Below are 27,857 nucleotides of genomic sequence, written 5' to 3'. Positions count from 1 at the left end.
TTTTATCAGTGAGGACTTTTAATTTTTTTTATTTTAAGCAAAAAGGCACAGGAATCATAAGCATACATACAGTTCAGGCTAGGTGCTAGTGGCTGTAATCCTAGTTATTCAAGAGACTGAGATCTGAGGATCATGGTTCAAATCCAGTCCAGGTAGTAAAGTTACTGAAGGCTGGCATTTTATCACATAAGCCATACCTCCACTTCTAGCTTTATAGTGGTTAATTGGAGATAAGAGCCTCTAGGAGGGCTGGGAGTTTGGCCTAGCAGTAGAGTGTTTGTCTAGCATGCACTAAGACCTGGGTTTCATTCCTTGGTACCACATACATACAAAAAGCCAGAAGTGGTGCTGTGGCTCAAGTACTAGAGCTCTAGCCTTGAGAAAGCCCACGGACAGTGCTCAAGCCCTGAGTTCAAGCCCCAGGACTGGAAAAAAGAAAAAAAATTAAAAGAGCTTCTAGGATTTGTTTCCTGGCCAGGCTTCAAATCTCCAGCCTCGGATCTCAGCCTCCTGAGAAGCTAGGCTTATAGGCATGCGCTATAAGTGCCTAACAGCGCCCATCTATTTTAAAAAGAAATTATTTTATTCATGTAGTATTGACAAATTGAACCCAAGGCCTCATGCATGCTAGGCAAGCATTGTACTCCCAAGCCACGTTCCCAGTGCTGAGACCCATCCAATGCTAGTGTTCATATTAAACCACTGGCATATGGGACTGGACAGCAGACAGCAGAGCATGGTAGTCTGTGCCTTCTGGTGAACATGCGTATGGATACCTTTCTGTTGGCATTTACTTAGGAGTGTGGTTCCTTTATTTTGCTACATATTGTTAATCAAGTGTCATTCCTTAATAACTGGAAAAAATACTTCTTGAGAGGGGGTAAAAATTCAGATTCAAGTAGTTAGTGTTGGGACTGTGGGAACAGGAGACGCGTTCTCTAGAACACATGAATCCTCAGCATTTCTCACCCTCTCCCAAGATGTCTTGGATTAGTCAACTTCAAGCCCTCAGCAGGGACGCAGCAGGCCCTGGGGAAGGCCATCTATTTCTGAGCACAGAGACCTAAGCATGAATCCCTGAGTCCCTGCCTCCAGCTCTGTGGTTGGCAGCAAGTTACCTGACCTCCCTGAGCCTTCCTTATCTATAAAATAAAAAAAGCCACCAGAGGTGGGGTAATGAAGCTTGGCAGGCTAGCCAATGGCCTGGCACACAGGGCAGCACTTAGCAAATGGAACTTAGAACTTACTTTCTTTTCCTTCCTTCCTTCCTTCTTTCCTTCCTCCCTCCCTCCTTCCTTCCTCCTTCCTTTCTCTCTTTCTTTCACGTGAGCTTAGGATCTCACATTCTAGCTTCTGTGTGTGTGTGTGCCTGCGTGTGTGCGCATACGCACACACGCACGCTCACAGGTACTGAAACCTGGAGCACTCCAGGCTGTTCCTGAGGTTTTTTTTTGTTTTTGTTTTGTTTTTGCTCCAGGCCAGCACTCCACCACTTGAGTTCTACTACAGCTCCATTTTTGACTTTTTGTGGTTAACTGGAGATAAGAGTCTCAGATTTTTCCTACCCAGGCTGGAAAAGATTAAACCAAGATGGTCAGGTCTCAGTCTCACAAGTAGCTAGGATTAGAGGTGTGAGTCACTTGGCCTAACTTTTGCTTGGCTTTTTTTTTTTTTGCTGCAAGTTTGTGATCTATCACTTGGGCCACACTGCTACTTGCAGCTATAATCCTCAGATTTCAGCCTCCTAAAGTAGCTGATTTGCAGCTTTCTGAAGCCAATATTCCAGGTTTTGAAATGAGAAAATGGACTCACAAAGGGAAAACAAAACATTTATGTAAAACCCTTGAAGACCTAGCCCTCAAGCCTTTTCTGCTCTCCTTCCAAGCACTCAAGGATACATTCCCCAGATGATATGGGTGAAGAAACCCAGGCTCAGACCCTAATGTGTAGTGCGCAAAACACAGTCTAGGAATAGCGGCCGGGGCTGGAGTTCAGCTGGAGGCTGCCTGACTCAGACTCCCAGGCTCCTAACCTTGGCCTTCCTAGCAGTGCCAGGTGGCCAGTTTTGGTTCCTGTCATTGTTTGAGCCTCTGATGTACCCATCCTGCATCAAGATGGAACAAGGCCGGTTGCGCCCACTCAGGGTTAGACATCCTTCTATGGAATCTCCAGAAGCTCATACACCAGAAAGAAGTGTTCTGGCTTGGCTTCTGCCATCATTTTGGTCTGCATTTTTCTTTGGAAGAAGCTTGGCTTTCCTCATTGCATGCCATTCGTGAGGACAAGACAGTCTTCTGATTCCCTTAGGATTTCCACTATGACTCCCAGGGCTCTGGAGACTGAGCAGGACTGTAGGCTCTGGGCAGGCTGTCTGCACCTTGTCATATATATCCACCAAGCTGGCTCTCCTCTTCAGGAGTAGCTTCTAGTGGTCACCTAAGCCAATCTGGTTGGAATCCTGGGCATGTGATGAGAGCTATCTGTGGCTCAGTTTCCTCCTCTCTCAAATGGAAGTAATAGAACTATTAGCTTCCTAGGGTTATGTGAAAGTTAGATAAGCCAATGTGCCTAGCATGAGGTGCCACTCCACCCTTTAGCTGTCCCTTGAGCCTTAGTGCTATGGCTATGGTCACATCGGAAAAGACCAATGTGATATCCAAATGAATGACATGGGAGCTGCCTGTGTAGCAGAAAAAGCATCCCTGAGACCCTGAGTTCGGTCCCCAGAAGCCCAAAATGCCCAAATAAATAATGGAACTAAAAAGAGTCCACTCCCATCTCAAAGTCACATGTCAGGAAAGCTACAGCAGGACCTAGATGTGTCTGTCTCACCTGCCCAATTGGTCATATGCAGAAGACCTGGGCCTGTGCAGGTATCACACAGCTCCTTCTAAGAGTGCTCTCACAGAAACAGGACAGAATAAATGAGAGCAACCCTCTGGGAGGCTCCTCTCTAAGCCCCGTTCTTCTACCCCATCCCAGATGTCCAGGAATTAGGCACAGATCTTGCCCTACTCAACCTCAGGAAGGGGGCATCATGGGTTTGCTCCGTGTCCCTCTGCCTCAGGTGACTTGGGGCCAAGAGGGCCTTCAAACCAAAGGCCTTCTTGCTCTCACCCTGTTCCCTTAATGGTGAGGCCTGAATCACAGTAGGGCTGGGGGGCGTGGCTTATGGATCCCCCTGCTCACTTCTGAGGGGTAGGGACTTAAAGAGGGGGCGAGGGAGGGTAGGAGGGAGTGACAGACGAGGAAGGGGGAGGGGCAGGAGAGGTCAGGTGTGGAGGATGGGTAGGATTTGTTCAGCTGTCCACAGCAGCCAGCCCCAATCTTGGTCTGCTATGGAGCCGGGGCCTTTCCTAGCCGGACTTCCCCTTCCCAGCCCGAATGCGGGCAGCCACCACAATCCTTCCACCCCCCCCCCCCCCGCGGGTTTTTGTTTACCATGGACAACTCATCTGCCATTTGCCCCGATAATTACTTTTTTTTTTAAATTTCTGCCCCTTTACCGCGTGGAGTGGACCTAGCTTTCTCGGGTTTTCAGAGTTCTCTACGGGAAAGTCCCCTCGGCAGGTGAAGGGGGGCGGGGAGGGGGTGACTGATCCCCCCAGCCCCGAGGGACCCTCCCCACCCCCACCTCCGCTTCCCCAAGCCCACCCACAGCCCCCGTGCAGCAGCAGCAGCAGCAGCAGCAGCTGGGAATCCGGAGGCGCCCCCGACGCCGGCTCGGGACTCCGGAGGCCCCTGGCCCCTCCCCGAGCCGGGCGCAGCCGGCGGAGAACCAGTGACCCGTGAGGGAGCAGGACTCGGCCATTCCTGCGGACTCCAGGGAAAGGCCCGAGTTTGCACACCTCGCCCCGAGATCCGTCTGAGGTCCGCGCGCACGTCCGGGACCCTCCCCGCCCGTCCCGGCGCGCCGATCGGCGGCCTGCGCCCCACCCCTCCCCGGGGTTCCCCCCCGAACGTCGGGTCCCACGTGGTGGTCCCGCGCAGGCGGCCGGCCGGCCCGCGGCCTCGCGGGGAGAACGCGGCCGCGCGCGCTCTAGGCGAATTACGGTAGCACGAGAAGTTGGCTCTCCCCTCCCTCGGCGGCTCGCTCGCTCCCTCCCTCCGCCCCTCCCCGGCGCTCCGCGCGCGCCCTCCCCCCCCCGCCCGCCCCGCCCGCGCGCCGCGCGCTTCGCCGCCGCCACTCGCCGCCCGGGCTCAGTCGCAGCCCCTCGGAGTCCGGAGCCGGCCGCCCCTGCGGGCCGGACAGCGCGGCCGGTGGCCGGAACCGAGCCCCCCAGCCCGCGGAGAGGGCGCGGCGCAGGCTGTGGCGGCGCGGGTTGGGGAGGAGCCCGGGCCGGAACCAGGGCTGGGCCGGGGGCGGGGACGCCGGGGTCCCGGAGCCTGGGAGCCGAAGCGAACGGAGCGACGTCGCGGGCGGACCGGGCGACACGACCGGAGCTCCGGGCGAGCCGAGCTACTCCCAAAGTGCGATGCCCCGGCGGGACTGAGGCGCGCGGCGCGGCGCGCGTGGAGGACGCCCGGGAGCGGAGCGGAGCGGCAGCCCCGGCGGGCGGCGGCGGGCCCGGGCTGCGCCCCGAGCGCGCCCCATGCCCCGCGCGGGCTGACGGGCCGGAGCCCGCACGGAGCGGCCGGGCGGGACAGGTAGGTGGCGGGTCGGGCCCAGGGCCGCCCTGAGGCGGGGCGGGCGGGCGGCGGACCCCGCTCCGGGGCTCGGCCGCGCGTCCCCCCGCGCTCCCCGGCTTACTTTGTGTTTACGAACTGCCCGCCGAGGCGCGCCGGGCGCCGGGAGGAGCACTTTGTTCCGCCCGCGCCGGCCGCGGTCTCCGGATCCCGGGGAGCCTCGAGACCCCGCCCCCCCTCCCCCGGCCCGGGCCCCCGCGGACCGGGGCTGCCTTGGGGAACAGGTGGGGCCGCGGAAGGCGTGGGGGGGGCGCGCGGAGACGCCACCGGGGCGCGGCCTGCCCCGGGAGCTCGGGCTCCGCCCCTCCCGGCCTCGCCCCCCCCCGGAATGGGGTGTCGGGGGGCGCGACCCCCCTCCCCCGCCCCGAGGCAGACAAAGAATACTTCCCGGACTTTCCTGAGCTGCGACGCGAGGTGGTGCGCGCCGGGGTCCTGCGACTCGGGTCGGCCCGGGCGCCCCGGGGGCGCAGGGGACCCCGTGGCCGAGGCCGCGTCGCCTGCGGTGAGGAGGGCGCGGTCCGGTTGGGGTCGCACCTCGGAAGCGCCGAGACCCCCCCAGCCCGACCCCTCTTTCCGGAATCCGTCCTTCACGGCCCGGAGTAGAGCGGAAAACTTCTGGGGAACTTGAGAGCGTCTGGAAATGGCCCCTCGATCCCCCCACGCACACGCTTTTTCTCTTACTTGTGTTTTCTGTGTGTGCGCACCGGAGCCGTGGGGTGGGGGGTTGGTCTGGGGGACCCCTCGATCCTCAGTGGAGGTGGGGGCCCGGCAGGGTCAGAGGTCATCGGAGAAGATGGCAGGACCCCATCCCACCTTGCAGGCCGTCCTTGGACGGCCCCTCTGCTCCCCAGCTCCTCCGACCCGGCTCCCCCCGCGGCTCTCCAGCCTCACGCTCCGCCTCAGCGTCAGACAAACTTCCTCACGTTGTGCGGGCCCCAGACCCGGTGGCGCTAGAATGCGGGGTGCACTTAAGAGACGTGAGGGGTCGCGGCTACGCCGGGTCGGGAATCGATCGTGTGATTTCGCGGGATGCGAATTACTAGGCAGAGGCCTTGGCTGCGGCCGCTCGCTCCTCTCCCCGCACTCTGGCCACCTTCTCCGCACCGGGGTGCTCCCCGGCTCTCTAGGTTAGGAGGAAGAGGATTTGGGGGTGGGGTCCTGACCTCAGAAAGTGCCCACTCCTCCCCTCGCACCCCTGCCTGCCTGAGCCAGCTCTGGGGGCCGGTTTTCTTGCTCATTCTGCTCATTCTGCGCTGCGCCTGGGATTTGAGGCATGTGGAGTGTCGAGCACCACCCCGGCCGGGGTCTCCTGGCTGGTTGATGGGGAGCCCTCAGCAGGAGGTAGGAGTGGGGGGCCTGGAGGAGGAGCAAACCCCGGTCTGAAGTCACCATTCGGCGGTGTGGATGAGAAACCCAGGAGCGATTTGGCCAACGCGGGATTTTTACGTGAACTTCGCCCCTGTTTCACGGCACCCGCCTGGATTCCTCCCAGATCCAACTTAGCTCCAGATCTGAGGGTCTCGGAGAGCTCGACATGGGGAGGGGGCAGTGGCTCCACCAAGGGCTTCTCCCTAAGGAAGAAGGGGTTGCAGAATGATCTTTGCAGCCGGCCACTGAAAGGGGGCAGTTCCCCACTGCCCAGCTTCTCACCAGCAATGCGCGCCCCTCTCTCTCTCTCTCTCTCTCTCTCTCTCTCTCTCTCTCTCTCTCTCTCTCTCTCTCTCTCTCTCTCTCTCTCTCTCTCTCTCTCTCTTATCCAAAAACAGGAAGGAGTTGGCTCCTTGTCTCCCATGCCTTTGGGTCTTTTGAACCCCCTACTTGGCAGAGCTAGGAGTAGCTGTTCAAAAGGGAACCTCCGGACCCCAGCCACCTCTGCCTCTGTCGGCCCTTCAGAATAGCGCTGTGAGGAAGTTGGCAGGCTTTTTTTTTTCCTTTCCTTGACTTGATTAACTTGGTTTTGCTTGGAGGGTTTGGGGCTCTTTGTCACCTAGTGGGTGGAGGGAGGGCATCAGTGCCTAGTTTGCATTGATCTCATGTCACCCTTAGATCAGAGTTTCTAAAGACTGTATTGAAGGGCTTTGCAGGTGGTGTGTGTCTCCACACACCACTCAGCAGGGCATGAAAAAGAGGGGGTGCAGCCAAGATCCAGAGCTCTGCTTTGGGACCCTCAGATCTAAGTTACACTGACCATTAAGCTCTGGGCTCCTGATGGAATTTTTTGTTCTCCCTGTCCGTGAGCAGGTTTCCTGGAAGATAGGGAGTTGGGAAACTCCTGAGACCTGGAGAGGGAAAGGCCTGGATCCCATGCTGGCTGGAGAATAGGGGGGTCAAAGCATTCAGGGCCCAGAGACCTGCCAGGGACCTGCCTGCTTCCGGTCCAGTCTGTATAGCCACTTTCCTCACCACATCTCCATCCCCCTCTGCCTTTGGCTGAAAACTTGCTTTCTTGGCTGTGGGCAGGTAGGTCTCTTCTTGTCAGGAATGTGCTATCCTGTTGGGCCAGTCCTCAAGCACACCTCCTCCTTGGGTAGGTGGGTGGGTGGGGGAAGCAGAATGGCTTAAGAAGGGGGGGCGGTTTGCTTCAGTAATTGCCCCAATCTTGTCTGAGTCTTTACTCTGTCTAGGCAGGTCCTGGGGTACCCAAAAGATACTAAAAGTACTGAAAGGTCTGCCCTTGGACTTCAGTGCCTGGTTAAAAGAGCGGTAGGGGAAACAGCATCTGTTTCACAGGAGGGGTGTGAAGTTCCAGGGGATGGGAAGGCTGTCTCCCCAAGAAGCCTTCCGTGTTCCACAGCTACCCTCCTACCCTGCGGTTGCCCACTGTCCTGGTGGTTCCCTGGAGGCCTGCTGTCCCTCTAGCTGGCCGCTGTGCATCCAAGCAGGCAGAAAATCTTTTCCTTCCATGCGAGTTGACATTTCCTTTCATCCCTCCGCTACATCTCACCTCGCTCCCGGCTTCCCTAGGCCTAAGGCAGCCACGGGGACTATTTTGTCCAGATTCTGCTGCTTTTCTCCATTGGCTGAAAAAGGCTCCATAAAACTTGGTTCCATAGCTCTGGATCCCAGGCAGAGAACTCCGACCTCCTCAGGGCAGAACGTGTGTCAGAGTGGAAAAGGCTTTGGAACTTGGCAATAGAGATGCGACTCTGGGGAACTTAATTAAGCTCCAGGAACCTCAATTTTCTTAGGATGGAAAGTAGGTCAGTGATACCCAGGTGGAGAGTCGGCTTGGGAGTTGAGTGAGAGGTAAAGTTCCTAGCATCCTGCTTGGCCTGGGGAGTACCCATCTAGGGATTCCGCCCCCCCTTCTTTTAATTAGTTTACCAGCACTGCCAGGCCACTTATTGGGTTGGATACTAGAAATACTGGAATATTAACCTTCATTTTATAGGGTGGAAAATGAAGTCAGAAAGAAGAAGTGACTATGTCTGAGGTTACACAGCTGCTTAGCAGCAAAGCTAGGACTAAATTTTGGGGTTCCTGACTCAGTATAACCAACAGTGCTTGAACCTCTGCCATAAGCAGGAAGAATAGAAGGGATAGAGGGGCTACAAGCCCCCCCCTTACCATATCCTGCCTTCCAGCTTTTTTTCTTGTCTCTCCTTCACCAGCTTGACTCTCTTATACCTGGGCTACAGGATACCTTCCTGACTTCTTTTAGGAAGGATCAGGGCACAGAACCTGGGCCTCCCTACACACACTGGAGTGCCCCCCTTTAGGGCAGAATGGGACCCGAGGAAGAAAAATGACTGGTACTCCCTTCTCTCCAAAAGACAACGTTGGTAGTGTTTGAAAACCACCACCCTCGCGTCCTTTTGGAGGCAGCTGCTGGTCTCAGCCCAGTCTGGGAGCTACCAACTGGAACGGATCCTCTCAGACATGAAAAGACACCTCTTTCCGTGCGCCTCAGGTTGTTGGCAGCCCTGTTCAGAGTTGCCTTCCAGGTTCTCTATGGACTGCATGCCATCTCTCCCAGCAAGGTCTGCCTTCTTAGCAAATTCTGGATTTTGCTCATCCCTCTGGGGGGGCACAGTGGGGAGCTTGCTCCTCTGCCCTCCAAACTTTGTGACATCTCCTCTCTGTTGTAGAGTCTCCACTCCGCCCACTGCTGAGTTGGAAAAATGAGCTCAGGCTTAGCCAGTGTGCTCCCCCCACCCTCAATCTCTGTCCCTGCCATGGGGTCTTTTCTCCACCTACCCCTCCAGTGAGGTCCTTCCCTGCCCAAGCAGTACCTCATGGCCTATGCCCTGAATCCCAGCTTTTCTGTCTATGCTCTAGGCCCTTTCTTCTCTACAACTGGCCTCTTCTATGAGTGGGGTCTGTTGGTAGCACAAGATGGAGATAAACAGTGTTTCCTTTCCCACTAGAAATGGTTCTGACACTTCTGGCCGGGTTATCATGTTAATGGTCAGGGGAATGATTACTGGGTTTCCCCACAGTAGCAAAGTATGAGAACAAAGATCTCCTGGATGCACCAGCACTGACGGAAGTGGTGGGATCCGAAGTGACCTAGATTAGTTTTCCTTGTGCTGCTGAGGGTTGAACTCAGAATCTCATGCCTGCTCCAGAATTCTGAAGGGCAGGAAGGGGAGGGTGATAGCCACTGGAGGACAAGGTGATTCAGGGAATGGAGACCAAGGCTCCAGATGCTACGGAATTTCTATGGAATGCTCATGGTATAGAGAGACTCAGTGGTGAAATGAAGTAAGAATTAGTTTGAGGCTGGGAATGTGGCTTAGTGGTAGAGTGCTTGCCTAGCATACATGAAGCCCTGGCTTCTATTCTTCAGTACCACATAGTCAGAAAAAGCCAGAATTGGTATTGTGGTAGAGTGCTAACCTACCACAAAAGAAGCTCGGGGACAATGCCCGGACCTTGAGCTCAAGTCCCCAGAACTGTTGCCAAAAGAAAGAAGGCGGGCTGATCTTTCTGATAAGTGCTTGCCTTTGGGGGTCCTTGGGAGGGGACTGCCAGTTGTGAGGGGAAGGTAGGGGGTAGAGGAGTGGGGGGGGAGTGTCGGCTCTCCCAGTTGGCCTCCTGGGACATGATTCTGGCTGAAAAGCCCTTCTAGGATAATGTTTCTAGAAGCCCACATGCCTAGGAGACTGAGGCCTAAAAAAATTGCTTCAGTGCAAGACTGTAAGTTCAAAACTCTGGACTGTCCTTCTCACAAAAGTGTATCAAAAGAAAAGAATGAAGGAGCCGGGAGTTTGGCCTAGCAGTAGAGTGCTTGCCTATTATGCATGGAGACCCAGGTTCGATTCCTTGGTTCCACATACATAGAAAAAGCCAGAAGTGGTGCTGTGGCTCAAGTGAAAGAGCACAGGCTTTGAGAAAGCCGAAGGCAGTGCGCAGGCCCTGAGTTCAAGCCCCAGACCTGGCCAAGAAAAGAAAAGAAAGGAGCCACTGGTGTAGTCCTGGCTACTCAGGAAGCCAAGATCAGAGGGAGGATCATGGTTCAAAGCCAGCCCTAGCAGAAATGTCCCCATGAGACTCCTATCTCCAATTAACCACCAGAAAACCGAAAGTGGTATTGTGGCACAAAGTGGTAGAGCAAAAGAGCTCAGGGACAGCATTCTGGTCCTGCGTTCAAGCCCTACAACCAACAGAAAAGAGGAGGGAAATGTACTTCCTCTGGCTATTGGGAAGCAAAGCATGAGTTTCTCCAAGCTAGGAGATGCCCAAAAATTGGACTGTATTGGGGATTCAGCATTGGCCTCATGGGAGAATTCCCTTTCAGGAAGCCAATTGGATTTCCCCAAAGAGCCAGGCTTCCTGTCGCTCTTCTCTTAGAATTCTCACTTTGGGCGTTCTAGGTTGCTCCTATTCTGTTGCCCTATCTCTTTGAGTCTCCAGGGTCTCTGTGCAAGCCCCTAGGTGGCTGAGACTCGGCTTTCAGCATGCAGCTCCTCGGTTTGCGGCCCTCTCCAGAGCACTGAGAAAATGAAGACAGTTTGGGGCGCTCTGACAGACCCCTTGTCTAGGTATGAGAGCTGACAGCCCCCAAAGTAGGATGTCAGAGCCACACTGAGTGCTGCTATTCCTGTGCCTGGGTTTTGTGTTTAGGGGTGATGCGATGGGCCTGGTTTCTAAACAGGATCCAGACTACACCGTGCAGGAAGGCTCTGCTCAGTCTGTGGAGATGTGCAGTGGGCCTCCGGCTTTCTGCTGTCCGTCTAGGGAACACCTGCCGCCACCTTGGCTGCTCACCCAAGCAGGCACACCTTCTTTGTTTCTACTGCTTCTGTGGGTCCTTCCTGAAAAGGGAGTGCTGGGGCTCAGGGTAGGGGACCCTGACAACCCAGCTAGTCTCCTTGCCAATTAAGCAACCCAGATTGATTAAAAGGGGTGCTGCCCACCCCCTCCCGCCCGATCCCCATCGACGAGATTTCCCTTCATCAAAATCTCACATCCTTCAGAAATTAATTTGATGCCTCTTGTTATCAATTAATTGAATCTCGTTGGGAGTGAGCGCCGGTGAGGCGGCTGAGGGTAAAGCGGGCTGTGCCTTGGTCCTTCTACGTCGCCATCCTCCCTCCCTTCCCCCCCCCCACCCAGGACAGTCATCCCTTCCCCCATTTCTCTTCTTCTGCCTTGCTTTCAATTTTCAGCCATTTTCTAAAATAAAACCAGGGCTGTGGTTCTCTTTACCCAGTTTGGCTTCGTCAGATGCCTTGGATTGGGTACGGTCTGGGTGCTAGGTAGGAAAACTTCCTTTCACCTAGGTTGTGTTTGATCTTTCCTTAAATAAACAAAAATCTCACCCTTTGGGAATTTGGCCCTGACCCTGACCACATGTGCTCTAGGGACTATTGGTGAGAAACTTGAAGTGGGGGAGGGAACGTCCCCAGTCAGGAGAAGGGAGACACGGAAGGACCAAAGCAGGCCATCTTATTCCATCCCTTCTAGAAGTCATTTATGACCTGTTGCCCCCGCCAGAGCTGTCCATTCAATGTAGGTCCAAGAACATAGTTTTGGGACCTCCTGGTTTCCCAGCCTCGGTTAGACATCTGTAGGAACGCATGGTCAAGGATACTTGGAAGTCTTAGCTTTGGGAAGAAGGTTCTAGAAAACATCCTCATTAGAAAATTTGGGAGAGGATTGGAGCAGGAACAACTCGGTGCTCAGTAGCCCCTCATTGAGGAGCCATGCCGTGAAGCCTTTTGTTCATTTAGTCCAGTATCCTAGAGAGACCTCAGTTGACATGCTTATTAAACTCCTGTGACAGATAAAGGACCAGGTGACTTTTCCAGGGTCACTCAGTTAACCAGAGCACCTGTCTCTTGGATATGTTGGACTGAAGAGCTGAGATCACAAATTGACTAATTTCACCTCTGCTGAATTTATTTGTGTGTGTGTGTGCGCGCGCGCGCGCGCGCCCACCCACCCACCCACATGTGTCAATACAGGGACTTGAACTCAACCTGAACACTGTCCTGAGCACTGTCCCTTAGCCTTTTCATACTTGAACCACAACTCTACATTTGGCTTTTTTTTTATTTTTTGCCAGTCCTGGGGCTTGAACTCAGGGCCTGAGCACTGTCGTTGGGCTTGCTCAAGGCTAGAGATCTACCCTTTGAGCCACATTACCACTTCTGGCTTTTTCTATGTATGTGGTACTGAGGAATCAAACACGGGTCTTAGTGCATGCTAGGCAAGCTGTCTGTCACTAGACCAAATTCCTGGCCCTACATTTGGCTTTTTGCTGGTTCATTGAGCTGGCTTTAACATGTGATGCTTAGACTTAAGCCTCCTGTATAGCTAGTTACAGGTGTAAGTCACCGGTGACCAACTCCAAAATATATTTTAAAGAATAACTAGAGAGGGCCAGGAGTTTGGCCTAGTGGTAGAGTGCTTGCCTAGCATGTACTAAGACCCAGGTTCAATTTCTCTGTACCACATACATAGAAAAAAAGCCAGAAGTGGCGCTGTGGCTCCATTGGTAGGGCTCTAACCTTGAGAAAGCCCAAGGACAGTGCTCAGACCCTGAGTTCAGGGCCCAGGACTGGCCAAAAAAATAATAATAATAATTAAAAATATATATATATCTAGGGAGGCTCATGTGAGAAAAATTCTTTTTTTAATTCTTTTTTTTTTTTCTTCAAGGGGTTGTATGGTACTGGCTCAGAGAAGGCCTGTAGGACAATCTGACCCAAATCTAAATCCTACACTGTTGCTTAAAGGAAAGATAACTCTTCCTCCTTCTAGAAGGAAGGGAGGACAGGCCTGTGTCTCTTTTGCCCAGTGAGCTCTTAGATGAAAGTTTTACCTCCTGTCTCACCCAAAACTTAACTCTTTGTATATCTTAACTCTTACATTTTGTTGGGAAAGAGGTTTTCCTTCCCCCCCCCAAAAAAATAAGAGTCACAAGTGTTCTGCCCCACTGGGGACTGAGAGAACTAGGCACCCTTCTGAACCCCATCTTCTGTCAGGAAAGAGGTGGAAAGGTAGGAAGTGTGTCCATACTTGAGTTTGGCTGTGTCCTTGCTGTTTCTGAATTGATGCTCAAGATCCTTGGAAATGCCACAGGTAGAAATGTGGAGAAACAAGGGCCAGGGCACATTCAGGCTCCACAGGAGAGCCTGGTACCAAAGGTCCTACCAGAACCAGTCTCCAGATGCCCACTCTGGCTCTGAATGGGTTGCCCCTGCCCTTCTAACCAGCAGGCCCCCCAGAAAGACGTCACTATTTAATTAGCCGGCTCTGATTAACCAAACTTGGCGTTAGGCTCCTCTTGCCCTCATCTTTCTCAGCTCCAAATCAATGGCTTTGATATGCTAATTAGGGAGTAATTTAATTTCAAAAGGCCGCAATTAACAAGGGTGTTGTGGACATGCTGTAGTTAAGCGGGAGTAATCTAATTTGCATTAGTAACAAGCAGGGACTAATTAGAAGCTTAATTAGACACTTAGATGGCTCTTATGTTTACTTTCTTAATGAGATGGAGTGGGATCTTTGGTTTATGCGCTCGCGCTCTCTCTCTCTCTCTCTCTCTCTCCTTTTTATTGTTAATTCTTCTTTTTGGCCATAGCGGTAGGGAAGTGTACTGAACCAAGCTTCCTATCCAGGGTCTAGTGGCAGTATTTGGGGCTGGAGCTAGTAAAGGGGAGAGGGAGGGAAGAGGGCTCAGATCCTCAAAAATCCCAGAGTGATCTGGTTATAACCAGGTCCTTGCCACCTCTGATAGGAGATGCTCAGCCACTTGGCAGCCAGGTGACCTTGTCAAGTCACTTGGCACCTGTGGATCAGAATGAGTGCTGGAGTGTTGAGGAAAGCAGAGGGACCAGGTATCTGAAAGCCCTTCAAGGACTTTTGAGAAGAATGTTTTTGTTTGTTTGTTTGTTTTAAAGAATGAAATACTGAGCCAAGAACCAGTGGTCACGCCTGTAATCCTATCTATTCAAGAGTCTGAAATCTGAGGATCTCAATTCAAAAAGCCAGACGCAGCAGAAGCATCTTTATAAGACTCTTATTTCCAGTTAACCATTCAAAAACCGGAAGTGGAGCTGTGACTCAAAGCGGTGGAGTGCTAGGCCTTGAGCCGAAGAGTTCATGAACAGGGCCTAGGCCCTGAGTTCAAGCCCCAGGACCAATAAAAAAAAAAAAGCAATAAAATATTTTAAGCCTGGTGCTGGTGATTCATGCCTGTAAACATAGCTACTGGGGAAGCTGAGATCTGAGAATCTCAGTTTGAGGGAGCAAGAAAGAAAAGTTTGAGATTTTTATCTTCAGTTGACCAATGAAAAGCCAAAAGTGGAGTTGTGGTACCAGTGATAGAGTATTATCTACAAGTGCAAGGTCCTGACTTCAAATTCCCATCTCACAAACAAACAAAAAAAACTCTTGCCTAAAGTTTTTGATGTCTTGGAAATGCTATGATAGTAAGTGGAAAGTGGGAAAACAGGAAAACTCAATGTATAGACCGTGACTACAGTTTAACTATTGCATGTATGGAGGGGTATGCGTGTGTGGAAGGAGGCCAGTGCTCTCAAGCACTCTTCCACTTCTCTTAGTCATTTTGCAGTGAAAGTGGATTGACTGTTGACTGGAAGGAGTTATCCCAAAAGAGTGGATCTGTGGAAGTAAGGGTATATTAGTTTTCTTTCTTAATTTATTTTTTGTGCTATTTTATTTATTTAGTCAGTTAAATGACTATACTAGGGCTTCAACTCATGGCCTTATGCTCTTGCTTAGATTTTTCTGCTCAAGCGTGATGTTCTATCACATGAGCCATAGCTACACTTTTAGCTTTTTGCTAGTTAATTGGAGATAAGCGTGTGTCAGAGGGGCCAGGAGTGTGGGCTAGCATGTATGAAGCCCTGGCTTTGATTCCTTGGTACCACATACACAGAAAAAGCCAGAAGTGGCGTTGTAGCTTAAGTCGTGGAGTGCTAGCCTTGAGAAAGCTCAAGGTCAGTGCTTAGGCCCTGAGTTCAAGCCACAGCCTGGCCAAAAAAATTTTTTTTAATTTGTCTTCCAGACTGGCTTTGAACCAGCAGGTCTAGCCTCCTAAGTATCTAGGATTACAGGCATAATCCACCAGTTCCTGACTTTTTTGTGAGAAGGGGGAAAGGGGGGAGTTGGGGAGGGAGATAGAGTCCTCTATGGGGCCTAGGTTGGCCTTGACCTCTGATCCTCCTCCCTCAGACTCCTGAATGGTAGGATTGCAGACATAGGCTACCTTTCCCTACCCAGAAAAGAGAAACATTCTAAGATGTCTGTTATTTTAAAGATTAAAAAATAAAATTGTCAGCTGGGTGCCGTGGCTCACCCCTGTAATCCTAACCACTCAGGAGGCTGAGATCTGAAGATCAAGGTAGAAAGCCAGCCCGGGCACTAAAGTGCGTGAGACTCTTATCTCCAATTAGCCACCAGAAAACCGGAAGTGGCGTGGTGGCTCAAGGGGTAGAGCGGTAGCCTTGAGTTGAAGAGCTCAGGGACAGCACCCGGGCCCTAAGTTCAAGCCCCAGGACTAGTATTATAAAGGCAGGGGTGGGGGGAGGTGGAAAATAAGGTGTGGTGGTTCATGCTGTGTTCTGTGGAGTGCTCTGGGTGTTTATGTATAACCTAGAAAGTGTATCCATTTCAAAGAGTTGTAGCATTGGAAAGTCTGAAAATTGACAGTTTACAAAAAGAGAGGGGGCCTCTGTATTTGTCACATAAGGGCCTTTGAACATGCTGTTTGCCCCTGTATTCAGTATACACTTTGCCTGAATTCCAAATGGCTTTTCCTTTTTCCTGTATTCACAGAGGATAGAATTTATCTTATTTGAGCCTCGCTACTTATGTTGCCTTCTTCTTTAGTCTTAGTTTTATTTGGACTTTAGCTGTAGGAGAGAGGCCTGGTGTCTTGTTTAGGTCTATAGATAGAACCACACACCTTCTGGTGCTTGAACCAATATGTGATGGAATTAGCTGGAGGCCAACTTTTATATTCACATAGCAAAAGGGGAAGGGCTGAGACCTCTATCCATCTCTACTTCTTGCTCGGAGTCCCTCACACATAGCTCTCAACCCCTGAATTCAGGACCCACCGCACAGTCTAGTTGTCAAATCCATATGCTGCTAGATCCTCACTGCCTAGCTCCTTTGGGCTCTGGGATTTTGGTTGTTTTGGGCTTTATTTATGTATTTGTTTATTTAGTGCCAGTACTAGGGCTTGAACTCAGGGTACTATTCCAGAGGGTTTTTTTTAGCTTGAGGCCAGTGCTCTATCACTTGAATCACAACTCCACTTCCGCACTTTTTGGAAATTAGTTGGAGATAACAGTCTCTAACTTTGCTGTCTGGTCTGGCTTCAAGCAAGGATCCTTAGATCTCCGCCTCTCTGCATAGCTAAGATTACAAGCAAGAACAGCCAGCAGGAGCTTTTTCTGTTTAAGGATAGCCTTCTACCACTTGACCACAGCTCCACTTCCAGCTTTGTGCTGGCTAAGAGATAAGAATCTTCTGGAATTTCCTGCCCAGGCCAGCTTGAACCTCAGCCTCCCAGGTAGCTAAGATTATAGGCAGGTAGCACCCCTGCTTCTAAATGCATGTTGAATGAATGACTGGCCTTTGGAAATCAGTCATCTTGTTTTGGCCGCCACCAAGCTTGTTCTGTTCATCATTGGAACCCAAGTGCCTCTGAAAAGAAGTTCCACATCCTGTGGGAACTTGTTAGAAATGCAAATTTATCAAGCCCACTCCAGACCTATTGAATTAGAAACTGGGAGTGGGGCCCAGTTACAAGCTCTCCTAGGTGATAGTCACAGGGCTAAAGTTTGTGATCTCTTGCTTGCAGATTTGGGTTCATGATTCTCTTTTTCCCCACACCATTGTATTGTAATACTGGCGTGCGTGCGTGTGTGTGTGTGTGTGTGTATGTGTGTATGTGTATCTACGTGTGTCTGTGTGTGTCCTATGCATGCACACCAATTTAAATTCAAGGCCTTGTGCTCAAAGCTAGCACTTTACCTACCACTTGGCCACAGTTGGGCATAAGAGTCCTTGCCTGGACTGGCTTTGAATCACAATCCTCAGATCTTCGCCTCCAGCGAAGCTAGGATTATAGGCCTGACCTTCCCTCCACCAGCCAGAGTAGCAGTCTTGGCCCTGAGTACAGATGACCTGTGGTGACCCTTCCCCCTTCCCATCACCCCCATCCGTGCACTGTCTTGGGAAGGAGCCTGGGTTCTGTTCCCTCTCCCCTTGCTTACGGGGCTTCCCCCCCCCCACACACACACACAGGCGCCGCCCCGCCCCTCCCTCCTTCCTTCCCTCTTGGGTAGACTCCGGGCATCCATCAGCCTGTTAATTGCACTAATTAGAGATCGCGGAGGTGTTAATTGGAAAACCCTGGTATTGTGCCTGTTTGAGGAAGAAAACGTCAATAAAAATTAATTGATGAGTTGGCAGGGCAGGCAGCACGGGTTTGCAGCGAGGCGAAGGGTGTCGAGGCAAATGTTACGACTCAGATTAAGCGATTGTTAATTAAAAAGCTATGGTAATTAATACTCCCCATGCCATATGGGTCCGTGAAAAAAGGTACAAAAGGTTTCCCCGCGTGTGGGGCTCCCCGAATATTTTCTTCCCTCCCAAAGCACCCTAGGCCTGGGGTCACCCTTTGGCCCCAAAGTAATGAGGACTCGTCACTTCCGGACAGTGCGGGGGCGGGGTCGACCCAGACCACGAGTTCCCAGAAGGTGTCACAGCTCTGGGGCTGTCTGGGCGCTCAGGAGCCTCAGGGGGATCCCTCGAGGGTGCCAGAGAACCCTTCCTCCTCCTCCCTCCCCAGGCTACTGAGGCTGTGACCCAGCTTCCTGCTGTCAGCTCAGGGACTGGCCCGGCTCCACCATGGGAGACTACACAGAAACCATGTACCACCCCCAAAGAACTGGCCCTGGTGGGAATGGCAGCCCCAGCTTTAGGGAGTTCTGGAAAGACCTCTGGTGTCCTGTCCTTGTTCCATGACAGAAAAAAAAGCAGCCCGGAGAGTTGGGAAACTGGCTGTGGCTTGCCCAAGGCCTTGTGGTGGGGTTTTGAAAACAGGTGGTCTAATCTCAGAGCTTCTGCCCCTCTGCTGCTGGTTTGCCCTGGGGCTTCTTGCAAAGGAAGGGGGGGTGGTGGGGGAGGAGAGAGGTTCAGGAGGGTAGGGTAGACTGGAAGATGGCCGGGTGGAGAGATTCTCTTCATTGGGAGCCTACTGGGAGAAGGGATTGTGTTTGTGACTCCTGTGGCTCCTTGCTGGACTGGGAAGTTTTGCTCCAGCAGCTCCCTTCAAATAACCTTTATGAATAGAGAAGGGAAACAGAGGTTCAGAGACAGGGAAGGCAAAGATTCGCAATTTATCGTGGTAGAGCCTACACCCTTGCCTTTTCTCCTAACAGTCTGGCCTCTCATCCCCCACTTACCATGAAGTTACAGGAAATCGACACCCAAGCCTGCCTGACCCCTGCATACACACTTCAGTTCCTAGCTGGCCAGGGGCCCCCATGCTGTAGCACCCCCATCTCACATAGTACAGGAAACACCCAGTGCTATTGCAACACCCTGTAGAGCCATGGGTGGGAGGGAGGCTGAAGCCGTCAGTGTGCTTGGTCCCAGGACAGAAGTGAGGATGCAGAATGTCTCTGCCATCCAGGTTTGCAGGGAGGGTGTTGGTGGGTGAGCAGAGGTATGGGAGGAAGTATCAGGGTGTGTGTCAGCAGGGTGAAGGCCCCGCCCCGGGAAAGGGCAGAGCATGCCACACAGGAATTAATGCCATTCATACACCCTGCGGAAATGACTTTTCAAAATGCATATAATCTCAAGCATGCAAATGAGAGGCTTGCTTCACCCTGTTTAATATGAATGATCAGCCCTTGAATAGCTATTATTACACGCCACATTGCAGCAATTATGTTGTTCTCTGGGTGTCTCTGTATGCCCCCTCCCCAGTGAAAAGACAGGAAAGAAAAAGACACCTCTATTTGCATCTTCCTGGCCTTTATTCTCCCTTTTTTCAACTTGCTGTCTGATCTAAACTTTCTGGTGTCCCCGTGAATGTTGGAAGGAGCCAGTCTCCTTTACCTCAGGGAAATCACTGTGGGGATTCTCCGGGGGCTTTCTCCAGTGTGTGCTCACACCCCTGAGGCTCTGGTCTTTGTCTCCTGGGGCCCAGGACTTTCAGATCTTTGGGCAGCTAGACCGGGCTGCAGTGCTGGCAGCTGCTCTCCCACCCCCACCCGGGCCAGGATTGGGGAAAAGGGAGACCAGTTGTGGGCCCCTGCTGCTTTCCCATCCCCCTCTCCCCTGTTGCTGGGGCCCAGACCTGAGTGGGGAAGTCGCTCCGGGGTGGGTGGTTGCAGGGAAGAGGCCCTGTGCTGTGGTGGGTGGAAGATGGTGCCCACCCCATCCATCATTGGCAGCCACTAGCCCTGGGGCTGACACGGCCATTAAGGACTAAGACCGAGTACTCAATCTCTTCCGAACCATCACCCCCATCCTGGCCCAACTCTTCTCAGAACTCTGGAGTGGGAGCAGCAGCTGAGGGAATACACAAGGAGCCCAGCAGGCCAAAGAGATCCCCTGGGACAGGGCCGTCAGAGGGACTGGAGCAATGGGGTGGCTCCCCAGGGATGTATCCATGCTCTCAGCCCTGTCTCCGCCTCTAACCCCAAGAGCTGCTTCTCACCTCTCTTGCTTCCAGCAGGGATCAAAACAGCAAGTGGCCTAAGTACCGAAAGGGAGAGAATTTGAGGATGGTGGGGGACACTCTTGGGGGTGAGCTGTTCTCTGGAGAAGAAGGGAAGAGGGAAAGGAATCTCCTTGTCTTCCTGCTGTTCCCCAGATGCATTACCGAAGATCCTCACTCACCTATTGGGTTGTTAGAGGGTTTCCCCAAACCAAAAAAGAACACTGGCCAGCTTTCCTGGTATGTCTGTGACACGGGGGTCAGCTGATTGATTGATCGATCGATTGAATTGCTGGAGATGGAACCCAGGCCTTGGGAGCTTGCAAACCTTTCTTTTCACCAAGCTGTACCACCAGTATTTGTTTTTCCATCTTTAAAGTGGGTGTGATAGAACATCTCAGCATTCTACAGTGGAGGAATGGTGGGTCTGCACTAGTAAGCAGTAACTAGTTTTGAGCGTCTGCCTGGGGTGAGATGCTGGCCTGAGGATAGGAGAGAAGATGAGAAGTGGGCCTAGGACCGCAGCTGTTAGGGACTGGGTGGGACCAGTGGCCACCGCCTTAACTATCACTTGTTGATTAGGGGTTGTCCTGAGTAAACAAGTCCCTACCCTGTACCCTGAGGGAAATCCGGATCCAATGTAGAGTCTACTGTTTGGGGTGGGGGAGAGGGTGGGTTGTACGGCCTTCCTGAAGATCCCAGGAAATAGTTCTCTGTTTCATATCCTGACCTAGAGGGAGAGGCTGGAACTGGCTTGGGAACCCCACAAAGAATGGTGCAAGAGCTCCTCTGCCTAGGAGAGGGGTGGCATTGGGAGGGCCCCCCCTCATCTCCCTCTAGGAAGCTGAGGGAGTCCAGAGTTCGGCAGCAGTTGCTGGCTGTGTGGTTGGGTAGAACCTGATGTTCCTGTCCAGCCCAGAGCCTCAGCACCTTCCTCTCCTCCCCATGTTTCTTCTCCAGGTCCCGCTAGAACGACATGATGGTGGAATCCGCCTCAGAGACAATCAGGTCTGCTCCGTCTGGTCAGAACGGCGTGGGCAGCCTCTCTGGGCAGGCCGATGGTGGGGCTGGGGCCACGGGCACAGCTGCTGGTGGTGCCAGCAGGGATGGCACGGGTAGGGATGCAGCCAGCAGCGCAGACTGCAATGGAGAGGTGAGCCCGGCGGAGCTCCTGCACTTCCAGCAGCAACAGGTAGGAGAAGGTGCCCTCCCCACCTCCCTTCCCCTCCCTTCTGGGCCTCCTCCTATCCCTCCCAGCCGCCTAGGCTTCTCTGCACCCATCATTCCTGGGAAAGCCCAGCCTCCAGAGCCTGGGGTCGTGCAGCCCTCGGTGTTCCTGGGAGAGGAACAGGACTGGGGGTCTGAGTTCATGGAGCTTGGGTGAGCCCCCAAAGTACCGCAAGACAAGACAGCCTCCTAGGCAGCAGGCTCTGATACAGTGTTTGAGTACGCAAGAGCCTCACTATATATGAACATGGGAAGGGGTATACGTAGGGTTATCTTTTTTCTTTTTTTGGGGGGGGGGTGAAGTACTAGGGCTTGAACTCAGGGACTAGGACATAGCTTTACTTGTTACTCAAGACTAGCAGCACTCTACCATAGGAGCCATGTCTCCAGGTCTTGCTTTTTGCTGGTTAATTGAAGATAAGAGTGTTGATTGGAGATAAGGCTTTTCTGCCCTGACTGGCTTGGAACTGCAGCATCCTTAGATCTTAGCCTCCAGAGTAGCTAGGATTACAGGTGTGAGCCACCGGGCACCCAGGAATATCTTTGTCTAGTAAAATAGTCTCTGTGGCCTCTCCTAGTACTCCAGGATCTCTAATTGAGCCCGGAAGAGATTGTGATTCCTAGCATGGGGAGGGAGGGCAAAGCAGCTGGGAAAAGACCAAGGGAAGGAGGCAGAGGCCTCTCTTTAGGTTCACTGAGAAGCTCTTCTGTGTTCTATCAGGCCTATGTGGAAGCACAGGGTTCAGGAGTTCAGGACCAACCTCTGAGAAAAGCTCTCATGCTAGGGTGCAGAGCCTGGTTGGGTGGTAACTGAATGAGGCCCCTAGGTCCCAGCTCCACCTGGGATCGGGCTGGACAAGTTGAAGAGAACTGGCCTAGCCAGCTCTAGCCTTGGTTGGGATTCTTGTCTTTGATTTTCTCCTGTGATCACAGCTTGGTAGCTGGGGGGGTTCTTCTGGGAGGGTGGAAAAGCAGGATCTTATATCCCCTTCCCTCCCAGTGCCCTCACTCCCACCCACCTCAGCTGAGTATCCAGTGTCTTCCTTACCCCTTCCAGGCCACTGCTCTCTCACTCCACTCCAGATGGTCATGTTACCCCCCAAGGAGTGTGCATGTTCCCTCCCCCCTACTGCTGCTGCTGCTGCTGCTGCTGCTGCTGCTGCTGCTGCTCAGTGGGCACTAAGGCAGGAATGAAGAAACCCTAGGCTGAGTTCCTGTAGGTCTCATACCAGCTGCAGCACCTTGGTCAGGTCATGGGCTATCTCCTCCATGCCCCTCCCATTCCCTCCCCAGCCCTTGTCCAGCTAACTTGGGAACAAACTACTGGGTTATTAGGGTTTTAGGATCTGATGCTATGAGATCCCCTACTACCTTTTTCTTTTTCTTTTTTTCCTTTGTGCCAGTACTGTGGGTGGAACTCTTTCTTGCTTAGCTTTTTTGCTGTTGCTGAACCACTGGAGCTACTTACATACACTTCTTCCAACTTTTAATGGTTAATTGGAGATAAGAGTCTCATGGACTTTTCTGCCCAGGCTGGCTTTGAACTGTGATCTTTATCAGATCTTAGCCTCTTGAGTAGCTAGAATTACAGGTGTGACTCACCAGTGAGTGCCCAGTGTGACTTGTCAGATGTGTCTGTGAACAGAACCAAGAACTTTCACCAGATCTTGCTAACTGGGAGACCACAGCTGGAGGGCTGGATGCTTCCCCTAGGGAAGAAGGTCGTTGGGAGTCTGTGGTTTATCTCTCAAGCCTCCCAAAGTGGGATCCTCAGGGGAAGAGACCCCCAGGATCTGTGCAGTCTCCTGGGGACAGAAATCCTACCTTTATTAATAGACTGTGGAAAAGTTCAAATGTGTCAGTTGGGGGGGGCGGCGTAGCATCGAGGAGATAGCAAAACTAGAAAGTTGTTTCTTTTAGCAACTGACTTAAAGTGAAGCATGACCACAGCTCTCTGGGTAAGTGAGCTGTTTTTGGGTGGAGAGAGAGAGGGAACTGTCTGTACTGATCAGGTTTCTCGGATCTGCGTTACACATGAACCATGTCTTACCATCTGTAGCCCATGTTCCAGTTATTCCTGTTTGTTTTGGGGAATATCCCAAGGTCCTGGAAAATCCTGTATCGGTTTCACAAATAAACTGGGGTGGGGATTTGGAGGCAAGCAAGAGGGCTGTTTTATCCATTTGGGCTCACTATGGGTGGAGTGCCTGGGGCCAAGGAAAATATTTGAGTCTTAAAAAAAAAAAAAAGAGTTTTGTTGGCTTCAAACTATGAAAAAGAACTCTGCAAAATTAAAATTACAAAAATTTGAAACAAACAGTCTGGGGGCCACCCTTCTGCCACCCTCCCCTCCCCAGTATTTAAATGAGGCTTTTAGGGGGAACTTCAGGTAGCACTTGCTAGTTACCCCAATGATAAGTGAAACCATTTGTAAGACAAGCACGTATGGATAAGAGAGCCAGATCCTTTGGTCCCTTTTTTATTTCAGCCCCAAGCAGAAAGTCCTTAGAAGGCCCCTTTCACATTCATTAAAAGACCCACCATCTCTGTGGAGCAGAGGCGAATATCATTACTCTCAAGCTTAGCCAGAGATAGACACCAGTTTTAACGTTCAGGTGGCATAAAAGGAACAGCTAGACCTGTCTCCAGGTTCCTATTTCAGGGCTTCACACCTAGGCACTCTATGGGACCTGGACGGGGGAGCTTCCCAGGTGGAGCAGGCACTCATCAATGACTAACGCTCCTCGGGAGGCTGAGATTTCAGTATCCAGGTTTGAAGCCAGTGTGGGCAAGAAATATCCCTAAGAGTCCTTACCTCCAGTACCCCCCTCCCTTCCTGAAAAATAAAAGGCAAAAATGGAGATGTGGCTCACATGGTAAAGTGCCAGGTTTGAGTAAAAAGCTAAGGGACAAATCTCAGGCCACGAGTTTAAGTCTCAGTAGTACTAGCCCACACACAGAAGCTACCTCTTGGACTAGAGGTGTGGCTCACTTAGTAGAGCAGTTACTTAGCAAGTATAAGACTCAGAATTCAATCTGTGGTACCGCAAAAAAACAAAATATAAAAGAGACCTCTCTTTCCAGCCTCCTCATCTTACAAATAACTATTTAAAAAAAAAAAAGAAACTGGGTGTCAGTGGCTCATGCCTGTAATCCTAGCTACTCAGGAGGCTGAGATCTGAGGATCACTGTTCAAAGCCAGCCTAGTCAGGAAAGTCTGTGGGACTCTCCAATTAATCATGAAAAGTTAGAAGTGGAGCTGTGGCTCGAAATGGTAGAATGCCAGCTTTGAGTAAAAATGCTTAGGGCTAGCACCCAAGCTGACCAAAAAACTTTGAAAGCCAGGTGTCATGGCAGAGCACCCATCCTGGTCAGGTGATCAAGATTTGGAAGCCGTGGACCTCACACCTTGGCCCTGCCCTTCTAGGGCCTTCCTGGGGTTTCCAAGCCTTTCTCCCTTCATTTCTGTTGGTCTGTTCCAGGTAAACAAGCCCTGGAAAAAGCAGTCTTGACCTTCAGGAGTAAATGAGTTGACCAAGAAGAGACAGAGACAGGGCAAGTCAAAAGTCAGATAGGCCAGTGACCAGATTTTAGGCTGAAGCAAGCAGGGCTGGCAACATTTCCATGCCACAGCAGGCTGGAGGTGACCCAGCTCAGCAGCCAACCTGGGTCTAACTGGGCAGAGGGTCCCTGGCTGCCTGGTCTATTTCACTGTTCCCCTTACTGATAAGTGACAGAGCCACTGGGGTAGTGAACTCCAGTCTGTCCCTGGGTCTTTCTCTGAGTGTGCAGTGTGATGTTTAGGGAGATGCTGCCTTGAGATGAGGAGTGTGAGGGGAGGGGCTGTGGGCCTCAGAGGACTCACTCACTCAGCAGGTAGGCATTAATTCTGTACTTGGCCAAGCACCTCGTGAGCCAGCTGGACTTGAATTTTCTCCGCTGCTGTCCCAGTGACACTTGGACACATGGATTCCCTCTCTCTCCAAGGCAAATATCTCTACCCTGCTGGCCCTCTTCTCTGTGTACCCACCCACATGATGGCTGTTTGTTCTGAAAGTGGCTTTTACATTTTTTTGTATGTGCTTTAAACTCAGGGGCCAGACTCTGTCCCCTTAACTTTTTCAAAAGCTGGCATTCTACCACTTGAGCCAGGTCTCCATTTAATTGGAAATAAAAGTCTCATAGGTTTCTTGCTGATGCTGCCTTCAAACCATAATCTCAGCCTTTTGAAACACCAATACACGGCTTTTGGTTTTACTTTTTATCGTAAGCTAGTATCGCCTATGTGACAATGTTCCACATGTGTACAGGGTACCCCAGGGCCCTAGAAATATCCTTTGGGCTCTCTGATGGAGGACAAGGAGGGCAAGGAAACGTATCTGCCAGATTTTGGAAGTGGAGGGTCTGGGAAGGTCTTAAAGACTGATCTGCAAGCTGGAGGGGGGGGGGCTGTGCTGGTAACGGGGTGGGGGGGGGCAGGCGGAGCGGCTGGCGGCTACTGAAAGGAGTCCTGGGCCTCTGCAGTTCCAGTTCCCATTGTCCGTGGGTTGCAGGGGTGACAGGTCAGGGAGGGTCACCCGAGAGTCGCCTAGTGTCTGGAAACTCCCACTGAAGCTGCCATAGCAACCAGGCCAAATCCCACCCCATACACATCCTGTGAGGGGATTCAAAAGGGTTTTGGAAGGGAGGGGTTCTGCACATTAATGGGCTTTTAACTCACCCCCTCCAAAGAGATTGGGGGGCGGGGCGTCAGGTGGGGGAGGGGAGAAGAAGAAAGAAGGAGACTTTTCTCCTCCAGTTGGCCCTCCTCTGTCCAGACTAGGGGGATGTGGTATTGGGAAGGGGAGGGGGCGGTTCCAGAGGGAAATCTCTACCCCGACATGCCATCCTCAATGGGGTCCATTTCCCCTCTGGACTCCCAGCTTCATGCCCTGCCCTGTGTCCATCTGCAGACCAGCCTCCCCTGTCCTTTCTCTTCCCCCCTTCCCCTGGAGTGGAATAAGTGGTGGGGGCCTTATATACTTTACCCCCTTTCATGTTCACACTAGCTGCTGGGAGATATTAGAAGCTAGCACCTCTGCTTGGAAATGGGTAGAGGAGGGCAGGTGAGACGTGGGGCAAGAGCCGTAGCTACTCCTTCCCTGGGCCCTCTCACACGTTACTACATAAAAACCACTGTAAGAATTCCCTGTTTTGTAGCTACTTAGGAACCTGAGATCTGAAAATCATGATTTACAGCTAGCCCAAGCAGGGAAGTCCCTGAGACCCTTATCTCCAATTAACCAGTAAAAGGCTGGAAATGGAGCTGTTGCTCAAGTAGCACAGCACTAGCTTTGAGTAAGCAAACAAGCTTGGAGAACACACCCAGAACCCACAAATTCCCCATCTGTCCAGACGTCAGTTTCCTCAGTTTGGCTCCCAACAGGAAGCCTGGTATAGAAGGCTGGCTCCTCCCCCCCCCTCACCCCCAGCCCCAATCTCCTTTTCATGGTGAGTTCTACAATTTGGGAATTAGAGGCAAATCTGGAGAAGGCAGGTGGGCATTTCTTCTGAGGACAAGGACTTCAGATAAGGGTTGAAATGGGGAGAGCTGCACCCCCGGCTCTTAGGGAGCTGCTTTTTCTTTTATGGGGGGACATTGGAAAGAACCTGCATGCACCCTACTAAATCCCACACTCATAACATTCGCAGAGGTGGCTAGGGTGAGGCAGACTGGCTCCCAGACCCGCTTTGACAGGATTCCACCACTAAGGAACAAGTAAGTATGTCTCTGCCTGGACTGCCAAGACAGGACAGTCACGCTCACCACCGCTCTCCCTCCACCAGGCTATACCTTGCCTCTTTCGTTCCTTGCATCAGTCAGATGATGTAATCCCTCCCAGGCACTGAACCCCAGCTCTGTCCCTCCCAGCATCCCACCAAGCTGGCAGAGGCCATGGCTGGGAGCTGAGCTTCTGAGGCAGTGCTGGTGACAGAGAGGAGAGGCCTCCCAAGGACAGTTCAGTGGTCAGACTCTTTGTCCCAGGACCAGCTCTTTGGGGACAGTGCACAGGGATGGAGGAAAGTCCAGAGACTGCCACTACACCCAGGATGTTTCTCCTACCCACATGGGACTGTCTGTCTGTGCTGCTGTGCATCGCTGGTTTTCATTTTAATAGCTCTAATTTGAGAATATGCCGATGTCATTTTTATGAGGTTGGTGTAAAAAAAATTACTGCCATTTCCAAAAAGCTTTTTTAAAAAAAAAAATCCAAGGGGGGAAAATATAGAATCACTTCAGAGTTTTATGGTCTCCTCTCCTTCCACCCTACCCTCCTTTAGTCTCCTGTGCAACTTCTTCCTTCCTTCCTTCCTTCCTTCCTTCCTTTCCCTTCCCTTCCCTTCCCTTCCTCCCCTTCCTCCCCTTCCTCCCTCCCTCCCTCCCTCCCTCCCTCCCTCCCTCCTTCCTTTCCCCCCTCTCCTTCCTCTCTCTCTCCCTCTCCCTCTCTCGCTCTCTTCTTAGTGTCCCTTTGCTAGAGGACAAAGTCTAACTGGTCAAGAACTTGTGTTTCCCTAGGTCAGTGTCTTCTATGGTCCTGGAGTCACTGGCCTCTGACCTCTAGTCCCTTCTCCTATATTCCTTCCCCTCCTATCCCCACTCCCTAAGGAGTTCAATTTTGAGAGATGAGTACTTAGTTCAATTCAAGGAATATTAGACACCTGCTGTTTTCTAGATTAATCACTTTCTATTCAGAGTTCTCCAGTGATTTTTTTTTTAACCATCAAGTAGAATGCAATAAATCATTGTACT

The 27,857-nt window shown here is 52.0% G+C and overlaps 1 protein-coding gene across 4 annotated transcripts in view; it reads left to right on the top strand.

The window, feature by feature from the left end:
* The first annotated feature begins 4,212 nt into the window (after positions 1–4,212).
* Foxp4 (forkhead box P4) overlaps positions 4,213–27,857 on the top strand; it is a 48,151-nt gene continuing 24,506 nt past the window's right edge. For all 4 annotated transcript variants that reach the window (XM_090355696.1, XM_090355694.1, XM_090355693.1 and 1 more), the window contains exons 1-2: positions 4,213–4,647; positions 20,801–21,032. In XM_090355696.1, the coding sequence (XP_090211822.1) occupies positions 20,817–21,032 (216 nt within the window). In that variant the 5' untranslated portion in view covers positions 4,213–4,647; positions 20,801–20,816. The remainder of the gene's footprint in view (positions 4,648–20,800; positions 21,033–27,857) is intronic.

Source organism: Megascapheus bottae, chromosome 22 (genome assembly GCF_031878675.1).
Source record: "Megascapheus bottae isolate mThoBot1 chromosome 22, mThoBot2.hap1, whole genome shotgun sequence".
Taxonomy (NCBI): domain Eukaryota; kingdom Metazoa; phylum Chordata; class Mammalia; order Rodentia; family Geomyidae; genus Megascapheus; species Megascapheus bottae.
The sequence above is the reverse complement of the archived record's forward strand: the minus strand, read 5'-3'. Positions and strand labels throughout refer to the sequence as shown.